Source organism: Brassica napus, chromosome C8, assembly GCF_020379485.1.
Source record: "Brassica napus cultivar Da-Ae chromosome C8, Da-Ae, whole genome shotgun sequence".
Classification (NCBI taxonomy): domain Eukaryota; kingdom Viridiplantae; phylum Streptophyta; class Magnoliopsida; order Brassicales; family Brassicaceae; genus Brassica; species Brassica napus.
In genome coordinates this window covers 3,366,868-3,388,372 of record NC_063451.1, presented here as the reverse complement: position 1 = coordinate 3,388,372, position 21,505 = coordinate 3,366,868, and the positions used below count along the sequence as shown (strand labels likewise).

The window sequence follows — 21,505 nt, the reverse complement described above, 5'->3', positions numbered from 1 at the left end:
AGCTGTTTCATGACATGTTTAGCATACTTATCCCCTCTGTTCAGTGACTTGTCTTGGTCTCCACGTCCAGATTTGAAACGCTCTGCCACATGATCAAAGATCAGCAAGATACAGGTTGTGATTGGAAGATCATACATTTTGTTTACGAAGCCGTAAGTTGCAGAGATCGTGTTTGCATTCATGGTACCAAATCTTATCCCAGCGTCATCATGAGCCATATACCATTTATGCGGATGTATTTTGTCTAAACCATTTCCGAGCTTTTGGATTCATCTTTTCAATTTTCTTCAAGTAGTTACTAAAATTTGATATGTTCCTCATTGCTGCAGCCTTGTGAACAAACTCCGTCATCAGATTGTTACGGAAAACATCATAAAATTTGAGGCATAGATACCTAAGACAGAACCTGTGTTGCGCCCACTGACACTCAGGTTCCTCGACAACAGCAACTATGTCAGGATCCAGACTTGTTATTAGTCAAAAGCCTTCTCTTCGTGTTACTTTTTCTCTGCTGCAAGCAAAGAACCATCACCAAGAATCAGCAGGAAAACTCTTGTTGGTAATAATGGCAAACGCAAGTGGAAAGATCTGAAATTCAGCATCAACACATGCGGCAATCAACAGTTTCCCACCATACTTACTGCTCAAGTCTACTGTATCCACCATGATCACCGGCGCACAGTGAAGAAACCCTTTGATTGACTGCTGGAACGCCCAAAACACAGAACGAAAAGATGCTTCTTTAGGATCGGGAAAAGGATCATACTGCCAATCCATTACCATCTTATTAGATGAGGAAAGGACAGCCATGAACTTGGGCAGTACACTAAAACTCTTGTCCAAATCTCCCAAGATTGCAGTGATGGCTTTCGTTTTAGCGTCCCACATATTATCACCAGAGACTGTGTAGCCAAACTCTTTTTTCACCCACTTGATCAACTCCGAGAGTGAGAGTGAAGGCTGAGCCTTTATTAGAGCTTGGGAGCTCCCCTGCCAGAAAATCTGAGCGCACCTCTACTGGCTTACAAGTATGCAGACCTCTGTATTTAGTTATCTTGAAGCCAGTTCCTTTCATTTCAGCTGCCTTGAGAACCCATCCGCATACGTATTTGCACCTGAACTCAATGTTACCTCCAAGAGTGAGATAATCGTCAACATCGTAGTTTCGCTGCCTTCTGCCAGAGTAGAGCTTTACTGCTTTCTCTAGCTCCTCTTGATCTCTAAAAAGCATCCCAACATACAACTCACCTTCACTAAGCCATGAACTAGAGAAAAACAACTGCTTTGAGACACTATTGCTGAGGCCTTTCGATGGATCTGGATTTTTCATCTTTGAACCTCTCTGTGCAGCCTCATTTTTATCATCCGTACTATCCTCCTCTTCAAGCCACCCATTATTGTTACTCTCACGAGGGTTCGCATCAATATTAGCATCATTTTGCCGAGAACGCTTACGGGTCTCGTGATTTGCTAATGATGTCGAACGATGAGAGACCGGTTTGACCTCTAAATACAACTCCACACTGTTGATAGAAGAATGATAGCTTAGAACCTCAAGCATGGTCTCAAGACTTGATTCATCCACAATGGGCAAAAACATATACTTCACAAGAGATTGTTGAACAATGGAAGGGTACCTACCAATGAAATCAATATGAAACTTTCCCTTTTCAAATCCAGTGACTCGATGCAGATCGTCCCACAACTTGGGTAATTCAATTTTACTCTCAACTCTGACCACTCTTGGAGTTCATCCTTCATAGAAGGGACCATCAGGACCATCTTTTATACAACCATTCCAATAACATAACACTGCAATCTTTCTTGTCTCCATGAATCTAGAAAAATAAAAAATAAAATAAAAGACAAGGATTTTTAGTTGAATAACAAAAATAAAACATGTTCATGATTTTCCACAAATGCAGACATTAATACGACATGGGCAACATCGCTAAAGGAGCAAGCTTTTTTAAGGAATGAAGGTCATTATATAAACAAGGCAAAGTATTCCAAAAAAAACAAGGTAAAAGGATAAGCCCTAATTTTCTTAAAAAAAAAGAAATAGTGAAAATCAAATTATAGCGAAAGCTACAACTTTAATTTTTACATTCTCGAAGAGATTTAGTAAAATGTGGGCCTGAATCAAAATAGTAAGTGCCCAAAATTCATGTGCGTGGTGTGAGAGACATTGAAAAGCTCTGGTTTCATACAGTGCCGGTCCGGATTAATTTGACGCCTAAAGCGCACCCATAAAATTATACCCCATAAATATAACTAATTTACTGTATTTTTAATATATAGTCAACGTACATATTATTAAAACTTAATTAGTATACAAAAGTAAATATAAACACACAAACAATTCTTGCAAAATTATTTGATCAGTTTTGAATAACCATGTTGCTGTCAACTTGAATTATTATTCCATTGACAATCCATTGGATTCTTAGTTTTATTTTACCATTTTTATAACAAAAATTGTATATTATAGCAATACATATGATCAAAATCACCTTAATATTAACACCAATTAGTTTAAAAAAATATATATATTAACACCAATTTCATTTGAGAAATGTCTCACAGAATATCAAAGCATAGTTTACGATATTTTGCTTTTAGATTTTAATTTTTTTCTAAATAATTATAAAAATCTACAGAAAAACAAAGGAACAGAGAAAATGTGATACATTGGAGATTGGGAGAACCAAGAGAGAATATCTCCTTTGAAAATAATTAGGATTTTAACTAGTTATATAATTTATTAATAATATATCATCTAATAATCTAATATAGTTTTGTAATAAAAGGAATTAAGTTTGTTAGAAAAGAAAACCAAACCGAGGTCAAATCTTTATTACTACTTTCCAAAAGAAAAATAAAAAATAATAAAGGGATGAAGGTCGAACTCGTGACCATAGTACGGAAAAAACAGCACCCAAAACCACTAAGACAAAGTGAATCTACTAACATTTGGTGCCCTCTAAAATATGTGTCCACTGTGGCGCCTAAAACTATTGCTTTACCAGCTTTACCACATGACCGGGCCTGGTTTCATATGATCATAATAAGAATAATGTCATGTAAGAAAACAATAGAGGAGAAAGCTTACACAAACAGAAAAAGCTCAGTTGCCAGGATTCTTTTTTTTTTTGTTTTCCCGTAAATATTTTTTTTAGCCTCGTGACGACTAACATTTCATTGTTTTACTTTAATATCTAGTTCAAAAGGATAAAAACAAATAAATAACGAGAATTTCTAGAACCTGGCATTTCATTGTTTTACTTTAATATATACTATTATCTTATCTGCGAAGTAAATTTTTACAACGGAGCTCTCACGTTGAAAGTTAGAGCGGTTAATATCTATAATATTACCTTTAATGAATAATTTTTATATATAGTATTTGTTATATAATTAATTTATTTAAAAAAATTATCTATATATTTAAAATAGTTTGTATATGAAGATTTCAAGAATGAGGTATATCTCCTTTTAATTATATGATTTGGTTGATTTCAACATACTTTTTGTTTCTATCTTTATTCTTTATTATTATCCTTATTATTGGACTTATCTTTCTAAATAAAACAAACTATTTGACCAAGGCTGTGTATGTATATATTATTTGCGAAGTAAATTTTCACAAAGAAGCTCTCACATTGAAAGTTAGATCGGTTAATATCTATATTACCTTTAATGAATAATTTTTTTATATAGTATTTGTTATATAATTAATTTATTTAGACAAAATTATCTATACATCTATACTATTATTTGCGAAGTAAATTTTCACAACGGAGCTCTTGCGTTGAAAGTTAGAGCGGTTAATATCTATATTACCCTTAATGAATAATTTTTATATATAGTATTTGTTATATAATTAATTTATTTAGACAAAATTGTCTATATATTTAAAATAGTTCGTATACGAAGATTACAAGAATGAGGTATATCTCCTTTTGATTATATGATTTGGTTGATTTCGACGTACTTTTTGTTTCTATCTTTATTCTTTATTATTATCCTTATTATCATTGGACTTATCTTTCTAAATAAAACAAACTATTTAACCAAGGCTGTGTATATATACGTAAGTTAATCCCCACGTCCTGAAAAGCTTCAAAATCAAACTTCTAATATCTAAATAGCGTCTTTTTACTCAGTGCAAAACATGTCTCATCTACGTAGGAAGCCATCTACTTTAGTCTTTATTGATGATATTAAACCAGGGAACAATAGTTACAAATTAAAGGTGTGCGTTATGAAATTGTGGAAGCTGTGGAGATAAAAAAAAGTTATCTCAATTGAGATGGTTCTTGAAGATGCAATTGTGAGTACACTACAATATTATTTTTGATGATTTATGTTTTTAGTTTATGAAAGATTATCTAACTTTTTCAATTGTAGGGAACAAGGATACATGCATCCATTGATGAGGATTTGATAAAAATATATGAAGGAAAGGTGTCTGAAGGTGTTGCTTTTTTTATAAGCAATTTTACACTTGTGAATTATGCAACACAGTATAGGACAAATCCTTTTCCGTACAAGTTGACGTTTTATCGAACGACAAACATTACTCCGTGTGATGATTTTTCTTCTTACTTGCCAAACAAGTATCTGAAGAATTTTTTACAGATTCATTCTGGGATCTTCAAGAATGATGTTTTGATTGGTTAGTAACTTTTTAATTAGTATATGTATAGTTAACAAATATGATTAGTTAAATTTCTTTGATTAGTTAAATTTCTTTGGCAGAACTAATTTCTTAATTTTTTAAAAAAATTTACACATCTTTTCTGGTTAAGATGTTGTTGGTCAGATCGTTCATGTTGGTACTCTCACTGAAATTTATGCTAAAGGAAACAAACTAACAAACTAAATGTTATTTTTCGAGATGAGACGTAAGTGCCTTCAATTCATATTTCCATTTTTATGAATGTCTTCATTCTATTAGTTTGATTTTTATTAATGTATTTTTGTAGTGCTTCAAAACAGAGATAAATTTGACTTGCACTCTTTAATTGATAATGAAATTATTTATCTTTAATTATGTACAAGCGCGGGTTCATTTTTTTTTTTCAATTGATAAATATTTAGTAAATGTCATATTTCATATATTTGTGTTTTATTTTACAAAAGACTTAAACTTTTATCTTTTTATCGTGTTTCATTTTAAATGACTATTTATGTTTAAAAAATTAAACTTTATTTCTTTAATGAATTAAGTTGGTATAACTCTAATAAATTAATTTTATTGTGTGGTTAATATTTTTAATAAAAAAATTATATACTTTTAATACAGATTTATACTTTTCAATGAAAAAAATCAATTTTTTTTATGAATGCTTAAATTTTATTAAGAAAAAAAAAAAATTAAGAATGGTTGAAAAAAAATTATTTGAATTTGGACTCAATGGCCCAAAGGAAAAAAAAATGTGAGAATTGGATCTGATTACTTAATCGGCCCAAATGGCCCAAGAGAGATCTGATGTGGACAGTGGGCTGGATCCGAAAAAATGACCCAATATAAATGTATTATTAATATTACTTGATTGCCCTTAATTAAACATGCAATGTTAGTAAAGAAATGACAGGTTAAGGTAAAAAGGACAATAAGATACTCCTTTAATAGTATAGATATTTGATTTACAAACTAAATAAATTAATTATATAACAAATACTATATATAAAAATTATTCATTAAGGTTAATATAGATATCAACCGCTCTAACTTTCAACGTGACACCTCCATTGTGAAAATTTACTTCGCAAATAATGGTATAGATTTGGTAAAATAAACTAAAAAACTGTTGATATATATATAAATATTAAATTGGAACAAACCTAACCAGTGAAGATCCCAACCAAGCCCAAAACAAAATTTATAAAATTCAATTGGACTTTAAGACGAATAAAGCTTGAAGATAATAATAATAATAATAATAATAATATGTTTATTGTTATTTTGCATAGACAATAATATTTATTTTTATAAGAAAAAACGATACTTTTTAAGAAAAATAAAACGATAGTTTCTTTTTTAATTACCAAATACCTCAGGAAGATGACTTCAAAATACTTTGTCATTTACAAACAACTCGATGTACAATAAATCATTGTTTGGTTTCTTAGTATTGTATACTTTTTCGGGTACATGATCACAAAATTTATCACTCTGTTCTTCAAATTAAAAATGCACGGAAAATATTCTCAAAATTATTTTGTCCGCGTGGACGCGGGCTGGACACCTAGTGACCTTAAAATAAAGAAAACACTCTAAAAATAAAAAGACTATTCAGTAGTATGAAATGTCTGCAATGTAATAAACAGACAAAAAGTGATCATGAGTGTAGAACACTCTAAAAGAAATTTGGAGTTTTCCTGTGACTTAAAAAAAAAATTAGTTTGTATTTTTTTTTTATATTGCAACTTTCTCAGTTTTAAAATAAAATTTTAATTATTTGGTGTCCTTGATATTTGTTACTAATAAACATGTAATAAAGTCAATTTCTTATTTGTTACTCGCTAGATATTTAGTGAGAAGCTAGCAATAAACATGATCTTCGCTTTGTACAAACTAATATTTTTGTAAACTTAATCGCAAAATTAATATAAAGAGTATAAACAATGAAACTCTCAGTGATAGGCTCAAAATATTTGTAGCCTTGGAGAGATCTCCCGATTATCCTCCATTCGTACACCCTTCAACTGCAAAACCTGCTCTCCTCCCTGAGCGTGTGATCCTGTAGGAAGCGCTGCCAACTCCCTTAAGAGATCAGTTACTACATTTCCTCCTCGCTCTATTTCCGCTGGAGACCCTGACTGAACTACTTCCAAACATGATTTTGCTGCATCTACTTCCTCTGCCGCTACACCTCTTTTACGAATGGCTACCCCTGTTGACTTACACTCTGAGCCCTTATGTCCCCATCCTTTACACACACAGCATCGAGGTCGGAGCCATGGGTACTTGACTTCAATCTCACACTTCAATCCATTCTTATCTTTAAACTCAATTTTCTCAACCAATGGATCATGTAGATTCACCTCCGCCAAGACACGAGCAATATCCAATCGAGTACATTTTTCGGTATGGGGGTGAAGCTTGCAAACTTCCCAGCAGCTCTTGTTAGGCACTTCAATCCCTTATGGAAAAAGAGACCATTAGGAACACCTTTCAGATCAATCCACAAAGGCATTGTCGAAAGATCTGGTGGCTTCAAAGCAGATTCCGGAGACCACTCACTAACCACCAAAGGCACATCAGAGATATGCCAATACAGCCTCTGGATCACCCGTGGTCTAGTATGACCGTTCTCAATACGAAACAAGACCGTGTTTTTCTCAATGAACTGGACATCAATCTTCGACCCACCCTTTGGAGAAGCCCAAATTCTGTTTATTGTGGCATGGATAGATCCCATGTGGGGAGCGTCGCCAATGAAGTACCCCACTTCATACCTCTTCCAAAGTAACTCCGCCTCATCAAAAACCTCCTCCGGAATGAGCATTGAAGCCACACCGTCAACTATATCAATCGCCGGCACCGAGAAATCACAGTCGGAACCCCTCTTCCAAGGCGAAGTTCGTATCGCATCTTTCTTTTCCACACCCACATCCTCTGAAAGTGAAAAAAGCCTTCGAGGGATCGGCGGGCAGAGAAGAGTCCTTAAGAGCGCCGCCATTGCTAGGGTTTTGAGAATCGACATCGCCTTCGTCGAGAGTCGCCATCAAATTATTAAATTAATCAAACATCATTACTTTTTCTATAGTTTTAACAATTAGTTACCATAAATAATTGTTTGTAATATTATGTAGATTATTTGGTAAGTGATATTCACTGTTTATAGACTTATTTTTTTTAAAAAATCTAATTAAAATAAATAAAAATTAAAAATTATCGACCATTCAATTTATAACATTTTTAAAGATTTCATCAATGATCGACACATAAGAAAAAGTTCTTAAGTAACTTCTCAGTTAATATATAGTAGGATAGTAGGATAAAATTTTAAAATAGTTTGTATAAATTAACTTATAAGCTTTTATAGATGACTTACAATTTTTATAATCTCACGCCCGCTTTGTTATATTCTGCAGATCTCCATAATGCGCCTTATTTAGAACCCTTAGGTGAAACTTAAGCATTTTCAACTTCTTGTGGAGGCACGACAACACATTTTGAGAATAAAACAACTGTGGAGTAGCCTCCCAAGCTTCCCTAATGGTAGGAAGGAAGTCCTCGTGCTCAGTTAAGTAGTTGAAAAATCTTAAAGGCTTCCTTGATTCATCCAGATGGCCGGAAAGTTTAACCAGACAGCGTGCATGATCTGAGACCCCTCCCGCTTCAAACTTTGCATTAGATTGGGGGTAAGATTTGAGCCACTCCCCATTGGCCAAAGCCTGGTCTAATTTCTTACCAATCGGGTCCTCCTCACGCTTATTCCACCAGGTGAATAGAGCACCTACAAAAGGTAAGTCCAGTAAACCACAGTGTGTTGTAGTCTCCTGCAGGTGGGTCATTCCTGCCTGATCACTTTGATAATCTTGTGCCCGAGAATGTTCGTTTGAAGCCAAAGTAATGTTGAAGTCTCCCATGAGAATCCAAGGAATATTTAGATGAGCATAAGCCGCATGAGTAGCTCTGAAATCCCTCCATAGAGGAAGCCTGTCGGAAGCAGTGTTGTAGCCATAGATCGCTGAGCACATGAACTGCTCACCCATCCCCGGAACCTGAATGGCGCAAGTAATTACCTGATCACTCATATGAAGCTTTGTGACCACCACCTTGTCTGACCAGCAAAACCAAATCCTTCCTAACGGATGATACTCATAATTAGTGATAAATTACCATAATTAGTGATAAATTGCCAATGCGGCAGAGCCGCTTCCATACAGTTTTTACTTTTTCCCTCTTGAACTCTTGTTTCTACCAGACAACCAGACAACCAAACAAAGGATGTTCAGCCTGTATCCAACTACGAACTGCTTTGTGTTTGCATGGCATGTTGAAACCACGAATATTCCAAGAGAAGAAACTTGTCATAGCTTTCGTACGGAAGATTTCTTGAGTTGGCCTTGCTTCCCTACAAACTTCAAATCTCGAGCCCTCACTATTGTCTTCTTGGCTGACTTGTGCGAAGCATTTCCCGCACCCTTTCTTCCTTTGCCATTATCTTGCTTAGGAAGATTAACTTTATCTTCAACTAACTCTCCCTCCTCCATTTCTTCTACCTCATTAACAATATCCTCCTTCTCTACTGCCTCGCTGGTAGTATCCTCCAGTACTTCAAACTCATTGTCTCCCAGTTCCAACAATGGACTGAACCTGGAAGGAGAGACAATGTTAGTCAAGGCACTTCCCTTATTTTGACCATTCGCAGTTCTCTGCACATCTTGAGGACTAGGTGTTCTACCAGCAACCCGGTCCCAGCTTCCCTCGTCCGAATCAATGAAACTCTCAGTGATAGGCTCAAAAGATTTGTAGCCTTGGAGAGATCTCCCGATTATCCTCCATTCGTACACCCTTCAACTGAAAAACCTGCTCTCCTCCCTGAGCGTGTGATCCTGTAGGAAGCGCTGCCAACTCCCTTAAGAGATCAGTTACTACGTACATTTCCTCCTCGCTCTATTTCCGTTGGAGACCCTGACTGAATTACTTCCAAACATGATTTTGCTGCATCTACTTCCTCTGCCGCTACACCTCTTTTAAGAATGGCGACTCATGTTGACTTACACTCTGAGCCCTTATGTCCCCATCCTTTACACACACAGCATCGAGGTGGGAGCCATGGGTACTTGACTTCAATCTCACACTTTATTACATTCTTATCTTTAAACTCAATTTTCTCAACCAATGGATCATGTAGATTCACCTCCGCCAAGACACGAGAAATATCCAATCGAGTACATTTTTCTGTATGGGGGTGAAGCTTGACAAACTTCCCAGCAGCTCTTGTTAGGCACTTCAATCCCTTATGGGAAAAGAGACCATTAGGAACACCTTTCAGATCAATCCACAAAGGCATCGCCGAAAGATCTGGAGGCTTCAAAGCAGATTCTGGAGACCACTCACTAACCACCAAAGGCACATCGGAGATATGCCAATACAGCCTCTGGATCACCCGTGGTCTAGTATGACCATTCTCAATACAAAACAAGACCGTGTTTTTCTCAATGAACTGGACATCAATCTTCGACCCACCGTTTGGAGAAGCCCAAATTCTGTTAATTGTGGCATGGATATATCCCACGTGGGGAGCGTCGCCAATGAAGTACCCCACTTCATAACTCTTCCAAAGTAACTCCGCCTCATCAAAAACCTCCTCCGGAATGAGCATTGAAGCTACACCGTCAACTATATCAATCGCCGTCACCGAGAAATCACAGTCGGAACCCCTCTTCCAAGGCGAAGTTCGTATCGCATCCGTCTTTTCTACACCCACATCCTCTGAAAGTGAAAAAGCCTTCGAGGGATCGGCGGACAGAGAAGAGTCCTTAAGAGCGCCGCCATTGCTAGGGTTTTGAGAATCGATATCGCCTTCGTCGAGAGTCACCATCAAATTATTAAATTAATCAAACATCATTACTTTTTCTATAGTTTTAACAATTAGTTACCATAAATAATTATTTGTAATATTATGTAGATTATTTGGTAAGTGATATTCACTGTTTATATACTTATTTTTTTTAAAAAAAAATCTAATTAAAATAAATAAAAATTAAAAATTATCGACCATTCAATTTATAACATTTTTAAAGATTTCATCAATGATCGACATATAAGAAAAAATCTCTTAAGTAACTTCTCAATTAATATATAGTAGGATGGTAGGATAAAATTTTAAAATAGATTGTATAAATTAAGTTATAAACTTTTATAGATGACTTTTTTATAATAATTTAAATATATAATAAGCCATGATAAATAATTTTATAAATGTTTTTGTAATTTTATAAAACATATTATGTGAACTTTATAAGATGTTAATGATTATTATAATAGTTTATATAAAATATAATGCTTTAAATAAGAATATAAAATCATTATATTGATTTATATAAACTGTTTGTTGTTTATTAATATTTTAGGTATTTTATAAATATAAAAAAATTGATCAACATTATTATTCTTTCTAAAATTTTAACAATTAGTTACCATAAATAATATTATGTAGATTATTTGGTAAGTGGTATTAATCGGTTATAAACTTACTTTTTTTTTTAGATCTAATTAAAATAAATAAAAACTAAAAAACATCGACCAATCATATTATAATAATTTTGTAAGAATTGACGACGCGGAAGCAAAAATCAATAAAGATACTTGTCAGTTTAACGACGTGAATTCTTACAAAATTATTATAATATGATGATTGGTGGATGTTTTCTCTGCTATGTAGCGGACCGAGCGAATAAACCGAGATATTTATCTCCCCCGGTTAAGTATAAAACCGGTTCAGATCAAAATATCTCATCTTCTCCTTCAAAAAAAAACACAAGATAACAGAACTGCCAAAGCTCCATTTTCATCCCCACACACAGCAGAAGAAGACTGAAGAAATGTGGAGGAGATTGAGCTAAACTCCCCCAAATTCGAAAATGATCGTAACCCTAAACCCTAAGATTCTCCACTTCTCCAAACTCAATCCCCAATGTCCTCTCTCTCGTCCCTCTCCCCGCTTCTACAGAACTCGCACCATCTCCCTAACCACCAATTGCAAGCTTCAGAATCCTCAAGATGGGAACAAGACCGGAAGCATCACCAAAACCATCTCCCTCTCCGATTCCGCCCCGCCGGTTACTGAAGAGAGTTCCGAGAAAGGAGGTGGTAACGGCGGAGGAGGAGGAGGAGGAGGGTTTCTGAAGAAGCTACCGAGAAAGGTGTTGTCAGTACTATCTAATCTCCCTCTTGCTATCACAGAGATGTCCACCATTGCTGCTCTCATGGCTCTCGGTAAGCTATAATACTTTTGAACTCACTTGGGTTTGTTGCATTGTCATGGAAACTGATGAAAGTTTCATCCTTTTAGGCACTGTGATTGAGCAAGGCGAAACGCCTGAGTTCTATTTCGAAAAGTATCCAGAGGATAGTCCTGTGTTGGGGTTCTTCACTTGGAGATGGATCTTCGCTCTTGGGTTGGATCATATGTACTCTGCTCCTATTTTCCTTGGGATGCTGGCTCTCTTGGCAGCTTCACTTATGGCTTGTACTTATACCACTCAGATTCCTCTTGTTAAGGTTGCAAGAAGGTCTGTGTTTTTTAAATCCAGAGCTTTTTTTTTTGTTTCTTGCTTAATAGAGATTTGCTAAGGGAAACACATGAACTTTCAGATGGAGTTTTATGAAGTCTGATGACGCTATCAAGAAGCAGGATTTTGCAGAGTCTCTTCCAAGAGCTTCTATTCAAGACTTGGGTGTGATCTTGATGGGTGATGGTTATGAGGTCAGGACCCTAGTGTATAGATAGTTTGATTGTCTTGTTATAGTAGTATTCAATGTTTAAGAAATCGCTAGGCGGTGGTTAGGCGCATTGTTTAGACGGGTGCCTAGACCGACTTTTTAAACGCCTAAACCGAATTTTATTGTCTTGTTATAGTAGTAGTGATTTCTCAGTTTGTTTGTTTGTGCAGGTGTTTATGAAGGGTCCGTCATTGTATGCTTTCAAGGGTTTGGCTGGTAGGTTTGCGCCTATTGGAGTACATATAGCAATGATTCTGATCATGGTTGGTGGAACACTTAGTGCCACCGGGAGCTTTAGAGGCTCCGTCACTGTTCCTCAAGGGCTTAATTTTGTCATGGGAGATGTCTTGGGTCCTATTGGGTTTCTCTCTGTTCCAACAGATTCTTTTAATACCGAAGTTCATGTTAACAGATTCACCATGGACTATTACGATAGTGGAGAGGTGAATACTGTTTTGTTCTGCTTTCTCTGCTCTCTGGCTATGTCTTGTGACCATTCACAGTTAAGTATTCATTGAATTATTGTAGGTATCACAGTTTCATTCTGATCTTTCACTACGTGACCTTAATGGGAAAGAGGTTGTGAGAAAGACGATTAGTGTCAATGATCCGTTGAGATACGGTGGGGTCACTATATACCAGACAGATTGGAGTTTCTCGGCTTTGCAGGTGAGTAAAGATGGTGAAGGACCATTCAACTTGGCTATGGCACCTATTAAGATCAATGGAGACAAGAAGTTATATGGGACCTTCTTACCAGTTGGTGATACTAATGCTCCCAATGTCAAAGGAATGTAAGAACCCTCTCTTTACAACTAAACCCAGCACAAGAGATGGAGTTACATTGTGGTTTCTAGTACAGGCTTTAACTTCGCTCAACTTGAGTTTTCTTTTTGCAGATCGATGCTTGCTAGGGATCTACAATCGATTGTTGTGTATGATTTGGAAGGAAAATTCGCAGGAATAAGGAGACCAAACTCCAAGCTTCCCATTGAGATCGATGGTATGAAGATTGTGATTGAGGATGCAATAGGAAGCACTGGTCTTGAGTTAAAGGTACAAAGCTATGGTGAAAGTTTATTTCGACACAAAAAATAGAAATATAACATGTTCTTGGTCTTTGTTTCTCAGACTGACCCAGGAGTACCAGTGGTGTATGCTGGTTTTGGTGCTCTAATGCTCACAACCTGTATCAGTTACTTATCCCATTCACAGGTAACAGTAACAATATCTATCAAACATCTTGTTTTATACCATTTTGTTCCATTGGCATTTATTGAAGTACAGCCTCTTATGTTGTTTTGCGTGAAACATGATATGAAGATATGGGCACTACAAAACGGAACAACATTGATGGTGGGGGGAAGAACCAACAGAGCCAAGAACGAGTTCCCTGATGACATGAATCGTTTGCTGGATCAAGTTCCCGAGCTAATCAAGACTTCAGTTGATTAGTCTCTAGACAGACCAGTAAAGCTGTACAGAAAGGTATATAATTTTCAAGGAACACACTTGAGACTTGAGAGAGCATTCTACACATGTTGCTGCTGATTATATGGGAAGAGAGAGAGAAGCTATTTAAACTTGAAACTTCAGAATTGATTTGCTTGTAAATTTTGTTTTGAAGGTTACTGATTCTACACAGTAAAGTTAGAATATATAGGGTGGATACTATTTTGTTATTTCGTTTGTGGGTAAGGTTGTTTGTTCGTCAAATTATATGATCTCTCTAACTGCATAATAACACAGTTTCTGAAACCTAATGATCAACTTCATTGTCAAGATCAAATGCATGATCAGTTGATCTTGCTTGTAAAGAGAAGTCAATATCTTCTCTCATGGATCCATCATTGGTTGCTGCACCAACACAAACAATCAGACCTTTCTACATCCGGTCTTTAGAATTAGATCATCAACAACAGAGATTGCAACTAAATTTCATAGACATGAGCAAATCACAACAAGAAGTGGTATCATCCATCCTCAGGAACATCAAGTTACATTCCATTTGCCAGAAATGCCTCCTGAATCTGAAGCTTTGAACAATCTGTTGAAAAGCAATGCTTACATGAAAATCTAGCCATAATATACATCTCAAACGCAAGAACTGACAAAAACTGTTCAAGTCTTAAGAATTCAATAGCCAGAGGGAGAAGACAGTGACATAAAAGGTAGAGATGAATTGGTTCTCCATCACTGTTATTTATCGCAACCTCAGTGCTATATCATCAATTAACATATCAAAATGTTTTCAGGATTTTCAAATCCCCCAGAGGCAAACTTCACAAACTCTGAACTCTGAAGGTTATTACAGGTTTTGTTTCCGTTTGGAAGATAAAGTAAGAGTTGAGAGAGGATGAATGAATAAATAAGTCGGAGATTAATTCAGACTGTGCAACTGAAGATGCGAGCAGAACGCTGTCGTATAGAAACTAAAATGTTTTTTAGCTAGTAAAGTCCCACATCGGGGAAAACAAACGTTTGCTTGTTGTATATATGTGTTTAGCTCACTTACAATGTACGTCGAGCCTGGTAACGCGGGCTTGTAATCCAAGTGGGGACAATAAGGCGATGGGACGTTGGGCCGATCTCTTTGGGCCTGACTCGGAAAGACTATCTACTGGCCTGCCCGTTCCAAGTCGGGAGTCGAGTGTTCGGACTCGAGCGAAGGCTTGTGGTTCGGACACTCTTAGAGCGGAGGAGACTGCGTGAGGCTGGTTTCACAGAGCAGCGTCCACCTCCCGTTTTCGACGGTGGAAGGATTACGGGCCGGTGCCTCCCGAGCCCACTATGACCCAATAAGCCGGCTCCAATTGGACCATCACTTTTTTTTTATTTTTTTCACCACAAATTGTTGGGCCAAAAGAACCCTAGACAACACGAGAATCATTTCATTTTCACTGTTCATCTTCTCTCCGATCTTTGTTGATTCTCAAGAAGGAAGGAAGGAAAGGATGAAGCCAGTGATAGGCACAGTGGTATCGAACAAGATGCAGAAATCAGTAGTCGTCGCCGTGGACAGGCTCTTCCACAACAAGCTCTACAATCGCTACGTCAAGCGCACTTCCAAGTTCATGGCTCACGACGAGAAAGACTCCTGCAACATCGGCGATCGAGTAATCTTTTCTCCATCTCATTTCTCTTCGAAATTGTCTTTGATTGCGAAAAGTCGAAACTTTTGTGATGGTTTAGTGAAAAAGTTGCGTCTTTTAGCTTGGTGAATGTTTGATCTCTGACAAAAACTGTTGTGTAGGTGAAGTTAGATCCCTCGAGGCCGTTGAGCAAGAATAAGCATTGGGTTGTCGCTGAGATTATCAAGAAAGCTCGCATCTATTCTCCTCAAGCCGCAGCCGCTGCTATTGCTGCTTCTGCATCAACTTCCTCGGCCTCCATTGCTGACTCTACTGCTCCATCCTCTACCTCTTAAGGTGATTGATTACTCCTTTGCTCTTGCGCTTAACTGTTTAGTAATCTCTGCTACTGGATTTGCCTTTATAATACTGATCAAACTTGATGTTTCAGGATGGTGTTTGTTTTTCCTGGGATGATTACGAGTTATTTGATGGTCCTAATAGATAATGTAGTGGAAGTTTTATGAATAAGACTGTTAGTAAACTCTCACTTGGTGAGCTTTTGATATCTTGTTATGCCATTTTGGTAACATATGTGCAATGTGCATGAATGAAACAGTGAGTGAACCTTCTTGATGATGGAATGCTTCTTTGTTACACAAATCTGTGTGGCTATTTAAATTTGATTGCAACATCAGCTTTTTCACTCTCATTTTTGGTATATCTATATCAACTGTCATCAATACAAAAATCGAGTTTCTATTGACATTTTTGTTTCTTGCTACCTATCTATTTTGTTTAGTTGTCTTTGTCATCTAATCTTCTTTAGATCAGAGAGAAGGAAGTAACCAGAGGTTGAAGAGAGAAGAAGAAAGAGACAAGAACCAAGTCAAGAAAGCTAATGTGGCTGCAAACTGGTATCTGTTGCAGATTGTTGGAGGGCAAACTGATTCGTCTGATCGCAAAAGATCCACAACACTGGCTGCTGATGAAGCTGAAGCCAACGCTAGAACAGACACCACCTTCAAACACAAAAAAAATTGTCAAAGATCAGATCAAAATATTGGAGACTCCTTTCCCAGTAAGCGTTAGAAAATGTAACTACGTTACCCAATCACCAATTGAGATGGCGAGAAGGATTCGTGGCTTTTGAAATGGTTGGTTGAGAAGAACACAATAGATATCTACCATTGCTAGTGTCAGTCAGGTTCCATGGTATTAGCTAAAGCCATGATCGTCACCAAGTAGCTGAAGATTAAAGTTATTAGGGTTCGTTCATGATATGTAATCTGGAGTTGGGATCTATATACATTACCAGAAAGCTGTGAATTGGTAGAAACGAACACCGATGGTCATGAAGAGAAGAGCACCAAATGCTAACAATGTTTGACCTAATCTCAAGGAAAGGCTTGCACTTGTGCCAACAGAACCAGGAACCTCCACCATCACCAGCTTTGCTTGAGTAGCACGTAAGTTAGCGCTTATCTGAAAAGATAAACTTTTGAGATGGAGTTTTCTATTAGATCATCTGGGTTTTTAATGTTTTCTAGTGAAATCAAAGATATGAAGATCATGATCATGACGAAGAAGAAGGGAGGATTAAAAGAAGGACAAGTTGATGAGAGTTTCTGGTTCGCACGTTTGTTTGTAAGAGTTACGAATGGTGGAAAAGAGAAGACTGTTCATGTTGAGGAGAGTTGTGGTCTGTATTCATCAGACAAAGCTGAGCAAATGTCGGAGCAAACACTATTATTCCTTTCTTCCTTCATTTCCCAACCCCTCCCTTTATTTTATTCTTTTCTTGATGTTTTTCCATTTAATACAAAAAGTTGACTGGTTTTAGAAATTAGAAGACATTTCAGAGTATCATTACCGGATAATTTTGTTCTCATATAGTATTTCATAATAATAATATATTTTAGTTGAAATCTATATATAATTCAAATTATATAACACATTTAATTTCAAGAAATTAAAGAAAAAAATCCATAGCTGTTACATCTACTAGTAAAAAATTTGCCCTCAAGATAGAGATGTTAGATTCGAATCTCAACTGTGGATAAAAGATTTAGCAACCGATTATTATCCAGAACCCAGAAAAATTACGGATTTCATTAAACTTCTTGCAATCAGAAAATAAGTCGTAGAAGAATCTGACAATTTTTGCAATACTGTTTTCTTTTTATTTTTTGCTTTTCAATTTTATAAAAATTTCCAACAACTAATTATATGTATTTGAAGAAGACTTTTAAAATAAAGTAGAAACCTAAAAAAAAGAAACAATTTTCTTTTGAAAGTTTATCAAAAAATGTAATTTACTTGCTCATTTTCTGTAACTATAGATATGGATGAACATAGAAACTGCATCGGTTTAAAATTTGCAACCTCCTGGGTTTTAACCAGAGACGTCGTCCGCAAAGTAAATCGTCGTATCTATGGTCCAACCAATTGAGAAATAATCAATAGATTCTTTTTCGGGAGCGATTCATCTTTTTCGAACGCAACATACAATTCTTTGTTATACCGCGCTCTCCAAATGTGATTGTTCGTGAAATCAAAGTAGATGATAAAGTAGCCGGAAAACATGGAAATAAATGTATCATTTCTAAAAAAAATTGCCTAGATAGGATATGACTCCTATGTTAAGCCATATGTTGTCTAATTAGACCATGAGTTACGAACGTTGGAAGAGTTCTATTGCTATTTCGTGAGAATTACTTGTTATTTGCATGTATTTGCTACTTGGTCAGTATTGATCCATAAAGTTGGGTACTTGGTCTGAGTAGATCGAATATCAAGTAAACTGTTTAAATTACTCACAAGTATAAAACAAATATTAAAATAAAAGTAACTACTTAGTGTTGTATGGTTTGTTACTCTCGTTTTTTTAATGAATAAAAATATATTTTCTTAAATCATAGTTAAATAACTAGTTTATATTTTTATTTAATCAAACATAAGTGATATATTTATATGAACATTTTGGAGTTTTCTATTTTCTATATATTATGTTTCTCGAATTGACTTAAACATAAGAAAATAATGAGATATCTTTTATAAATAAAAAAATTATTTAACTTTGAATTCTAATGAATTATCAAATAACTTACTATTAATTATTAAGTAACTTGGAAATAATAAAGCAAGATAAGTAATTTGCAAGTCTATCATTTTTAACGATTATTTGAAACTTCAAATACTCGTTCTTAACAAACAAAGTTGAAGTCCAAAATTTTACTATTCTTACAAGTCAAACCAAATGCTAAATATACCAAAAATTCTGAGTAATTGGTGTCCACCCCTGGATCTATGAGATGATATCCAAATAGTGTTTTGAATGGTTAATACCGACAAATAGTTCAACTCCAAATTTTGTAAATAAAGCTTAATTATCTGACCAAGCAAATATCAGTTTTAGTTTCAAGTATCGAATCAAAGACCGACAAATTTATACATTGCTTCAAAATCTTTGTGATTGGTTTAATTTTTTTAAAAAAATTTAATTTAAAAGTAAATTATATTTAACATTATATATAGGATACTCTGATGAAAACCTACTACAGAGATGTTCTTGGAAATGTACTGTTTTTACTAGTTTCACAATTAAAACGCTTTTAATTTTTTGGGTCTGATAAGTAGAATGCAGCAGAAGAGAAGATTTTGCAGATTCAAGACAATTTTGGGAAGAATTCGATAAGCATGTCGTTTGTAGAAAGCTTAAGATGATTTATAACGACCACGCTCATAATACTCTTTCCAATAAATCAGAAGAGAAGAAAGGATACGAGAGATGAGAAACCAAAGTAACAAACGAATAGCAAAAGTACATCACTATAATAACTTTTATGTCTCACATCATGGTTATTTCAAGTCCAAAGAAAATTGCAAATACGCCAAAAACAATGTCTTGCATTGCTTCACAGTGCATCTAAATATCACCTCTTCAACACTGCACAAAGATGAAAGGAGATGTCATCTTTTTAGTAAGCCTAAGAGTCGAAACATTTGAAATGTGCAGAGAAATGCTGAATCGATAACATGGTGACCACACACATAATTATTTATATGAAAAAAATTTCAGATGCACACTCTCTACTTACTACTCATAAACAGAAGATTGCTCTATCATGTTCTGGATATTGAAACGTCAACATTTCTTAAAGAAGACTTTCACGCCAGCACAAAATGGGCCAAACTAGCTTGAATATGTAGTAAGTAAATATATTTAATACTCAGCAATCTTAAATCTGCATGGGCTAATTTGGTATATATAAGACAACGTCATACCTATATATCAATGATGCATGATGCATTTAACAGGCTTGCCAAAAAAAAGTCCTCAAGAAGACTCTCATGCCAGCATAAAAAAGGTGAAAACTAGCTTGCCTAAGTATATATATAGTCAATACCTCAACAGTCCGGACTAATTTACTACAAATACATGATAGCTTCACAATGAAAGTATTCTCATCTAAGTCATAAGCTGAAGCATATCATACTTTAATGATTAATCAACACAATCACATGAACAAGCTTGTGAAACCTAAGCTAAGAATAGCCAGGAGATAATAACCTAAAAGATCAATCATAAATAAAAATTGAAACTTTCAAGTTTACCAAAACTCAGATCTTAGAGCAATAGATCAAACCCTAATTCAATTCAGATCAAAAGTTACATAATCTAGAAAGCAGAATCATATCAATTGAAGACACAATTTGAATAGGAATCGTCGAATCAAGTTTACCACTGACCTGAAAATCGAGACTTAGAAGTCGAGCTTGAGCTCATCCTTGGAATCGGAGAAATACGAGAGGATGTACGGAACAGCACGGACAACCACAACCCAGCCGCCGAACAGAGCAACATGGGTCCGTAGCTGCTTCAAAGCCACGGCTTTGTCTGGCTTCTCCATGAACATTCCAGAAAACATGGTTGCTGTCTTTCTCTCTCTCTCTCTCTCGCTTTTCTAAGATTCTAAAACCCTAACCCTCGATTGTTTTGCCGTCTCCTTTTATGTAGTAATAGATAGGTAGGCCGACTTTTGGTTATGGGCCGTTAAGCGGGCTTTTTAGTCCAGTCTGGGAGATGTGCAATTTGTTTTTTTTTTCGGTTTGTTTTTCGGTTAAGTACAATATATGAGCACTCCATTCGGTTAAGTACAAACTTGAATATACATACGGATTTCATTGGTTGGGACTGTAGATTTAATTTGGATTTAAAATTAGTTTGATTGTGATTTTCTTTTTACTTTGATGTGACTTATTTCTAAAAATATCCAAAACACTAAATAAAAACTCTAAAACCCCTGATTTTAGAAAGGGCAAATCTCCAAAATATCAACTTTCTAAGTTTATATCACAAAAATAACACTCAAAAACTAAAATGACCAAAGTAGCACCTTTCTAAGTTTATCCTTTGAAAATTTTAATTTTTTTATTTTTCCAAATTTGAAATCTTATCCCCAAAACCTCATTTCTCAACTCTAAACCCTAAACCCTAAACTCTAAACCCTAAACCCTAAACTCTAAACCCTAAACCCTAAACCTTAAACCCTAAACTCTAAACCATAAACCCTAAACCCTAAATCCTAAACCCCACCCTTTAACTCTAAACCCTAAGTTTGTGACTTTTGATAAAACATTAAGTGCTATTTTTGTGACTTTTGACCTTGAGTGCTAGTTTGAGAACATAAACTTGATTTAGTGCTATTTTTATCTTTTTCTCTTTTAGAAATAACATCTTTTCTTTTCTAATTATTTTGCTCTAAATTAATTTTTGAAACTAAAGAATGATTACTTTATAAATAACTTTTTTTTTTTAAATAATGATTTTTCACAACTTTTACAACCATTTCCAATTGATACCTAAGCTTGTTTCAGCTCGGTTACGATTTTTGTAGGATATAGAAAACATTACGCTAATTAAATTTATATTACTATAGAACAACTAACAAAGACTTTGTTA

The 21,505-nt window shown here is 35.4% G+C and overlaps 5 protein-coding genes across 7 annotated transcripts; 2 read left to right on the top strand and 3 right to left on the bottom strand.

Annotated features, from left to right (window-relative positions):
* Nucleotides 1-528: 528 nt before the first annotated feature.
* On the bottom strand, nucleotides 529-1,782 carry LOC106423817. The gene is made up of 3 exons (XM_013864574.2): nucleotides 1,739-1,782; nucleotides 1,106-1,637; nucleotides 529-990 (listed from the first exon to the last, which is right to left on the bottom strand). Exons 1-3 carry the CDS (start codon nucleotides 1,780-1,782, stop codon nucleotides 529-531), a joined length of 1,038 nt encoding a protein of 345 aa, XP_013720028.1.
* A 9,713-nt stretch (nucleotides 1,783-11,495) lies between these two features.
* On the top strand, nucleotides 11,496-15,299 carry LOC106423846 (cytochrome c biogenesis protein CCS1, chloroplastic). The gene is made up of 8 exons (XM_013864605.3): nucleotides 11,496-11,962; nucleotides 12,039-12,258; nucleotides 12,341-12,452; nucleotides 12,640-12,912; nucleotides 12,998-13,263; nucleotides 13,369-13,525; nucleotides 13,601-13,684; nucleotides 13,793-15,299. The coding sequence occupies exons 1-8, from the start codon at nucleotides 11,608-11,610 to the stop codon at nucleotides 13,922-13,924; spliced, it is 1,599 nt and encodes a 532-aa protein (XP_013720059.1). The 5' UTR covers nucleotides 11,496-11,607; the 3' UTR covers nucleotides 13,925-15,299.
* Nucleotides 15,300-15,348: 49 nt separating this feature from the next.
* LOC106423785 (30S ribosomal protein S17) lies at nucleotides 15,349-17,472 on the top strand. Of its 3 annotated transcripts, none has more exons than XR_007327427.1 (4): nucleotides 15,349-15,585; nucleotides 15,723-15,897; nucleotides 16,375-17,009; nucleotides 17,091-17,472. XR_007327427.1 is itself a non-coding variant. In XM_013864543.3 (3 exons), the coding sequence occupies exons 1-2, from the start codon at nucleotides 15,424-15,426 to the stop codon at nucleotides 15,894-15,896; spliced, it is 336 nt and encodes a 111-aa protein (XP_013719997.1). In that variant the 5' UTR covers nucleotides 15,349-15,423; the 3' UTR covers nucleotide 15,897; nucleotides 15,992-16,234. The 3 variants fall into 3 exon arrangements, 1 of the variants encoding a protein (XP_013719997.1); XR_007327426.1 differs by having other exon boundaries at nucleotides 16,370-17,009; XM_013864543.3 differs by lacking the exons at nucleotides 16,375-17,009; nucleotides 17,091-17,472 and adding an exon at nucleotides 15,992-16,234.
* Nucleotides 16,240-16,986, bottom strand: LOC106423783 (CASP-like protein 5C3). The gene is given in 5 exon segments (XM_013864542.3): nucleotides 16,240-16,562; nucleotides 16,651-16,746; nucleotides 16,748-16,759; nucleotides 16,761-16,788; nucleotides 16,856-16,986. Coding segments are annotated over 5 exon segments (459 nt in total). The 3' UTR covers nucleotides 16,240-16,370.
* A 1,883-nt stretch (nucleotides 17,473-19,355) lies between the features above and the next one.
* Nucleotides 19,356-20,544, bottom strand: LOC106423797 (mitochondrial import receptor subunit TOM6 homolog). The gene is made up of 2 exons (XM_013864556.3): nucleotides 20,293-20,544; nucleotides 19,356-19,489 (listed from the first exon to the last, which is right to left on the bottom strand). The coding sequence occupies exon 1, from the start codon at nucleotides 20,469-20,471 to the stop codon at nucleotides 20,307-20,309; it is 165 nt and encodes a 54-aa protein (XP_013720010.1). The 5' UTR covers nucleotides 20,472-20,544; the 3' UTR covers nucleotides 19,356-19,489; nucleotides 20,293-20,306.
* Nucleotides 20,545-21,505: the final 961 nt, after the last annotated feature.